The 1,161-nt window shown below is 43.8% G+C and overlaps 1 protein-coding gene across 1 annotated transcript; it reads right to left on the reverse strand.

Annotated features, from left to right (window-relative positions):
• Positions 1–516: 516 nt before the first annotated feature.
• SARC_16793 (hypothetical protein) lies at positions 517–944 on the reverse strand (the record flags this gene model as incomplete). The annotated part of the gene is made up of 2 exons (XM_014289107.1): positions 517–742; positions 941–944. Coding segments are annotated over 2 exons (230 nt in total), but the record flags the coding sequence as incomplete, so codon positions are not given.
• Between the last annotated feature and the right edge of the window lie 217 nt (positions 945–1,161).

Consider the following 1,161-nt stretch of genomic DNA (forward strand, 5'->3'; position numbering starts at 1 on the left):
CCACGACGCGATGCACACACACACACACACACACACACACACACACACACACACGCACACACAAACGCAAACCATTGTAGCCGATACAATGGCACAGTATGTGATCAAAGGCTCGGCACAAGATGCGGGTGCTAGAGCCAATCTGAGTAGGTGGACGAAAGTACGAAAGAGATACCAGTGGGTGTGCTAAGCAAGCGTGAGATGCGCAGCCGGACCTACATACACACGTGTACTGATAGTCACGTATCTACCTCAACCAACTCCAGGGTATAAGGGTTCAGGGTTTAGGGTTTAGGGTTTGTGATAAATCAACTGGGATTAGCTTGACTTCCGACAGACTGTTTCGCCGTCATCGATGCTGGTGTCCACGTCATACGTGTCAAACTATACAGTGTGCGGGGTACCACAGCACGCACACTTCAGGCTTCATGACTCTGGTTTTTAACTCACGCAAGAACCAGGTTTAACCCACACACACCAGGTTTATCCCACGCTAGCCAAATCGATCCCACCTACCTGTGCCTAGTATCGCTATCGCTCTCGTCGGAGCTGTCGCCGCTGCTGCGTGAAGTCTGCGCAGTCATCGCCGACTGATTGGTCACCTGTCGCAGCTGTTGTTCAAACTGTTTGTTCTGCTCCTCTTCCTGGTCCTGTTTTGTGGTGAATAGGTGCAATTGTGTCGACGATAAGTAAGTTTGCTTTGCGTGTGTGATAAGTTCATTTTGTTTGTGTGTCTGCACATCTGCATGCACAATCAATCAACATTCGTATATGGCAGGTAGATCGGCAAGATTTCATTATTAGAAAAAAACCCATTTGATACATCCACATCTAGATGAAAATAACGCAAGATCTCCGTAATACCTTCCTAGGTAAGCAATGATTGAGTTACGACTTGTATAAGGTCGTCATTCTCGCAATTACGCCCATGAATACATACACATTCGAGTATATTTCGATATAATACAAGTACTTATTGATATATGCACTATACTACCTACTGGTATATGTAGTGGTTGGGCTATGGCCTGAAAACAAAACCGTATTTCTCGCAAACGTCCCCATAGAAACAACTACATCCAGGTATATACATACATACATACATATATATATATATATATACATACATATATATACATATATATATACACATATATATAT

This window comes from Sphaeroforma arctica, assembly GCF_001186125.1.
Source record: "Sphaeroforma arctica JP610 unplaced genomic scaffold supercont1.8904, whole genome shotgun sequence".
Taxonomy (NCBI): domain Eukaryota; class Ichthyosporea; order Ichthyophonida; genus Sphaeroforma; species Sphaeroforma arctica.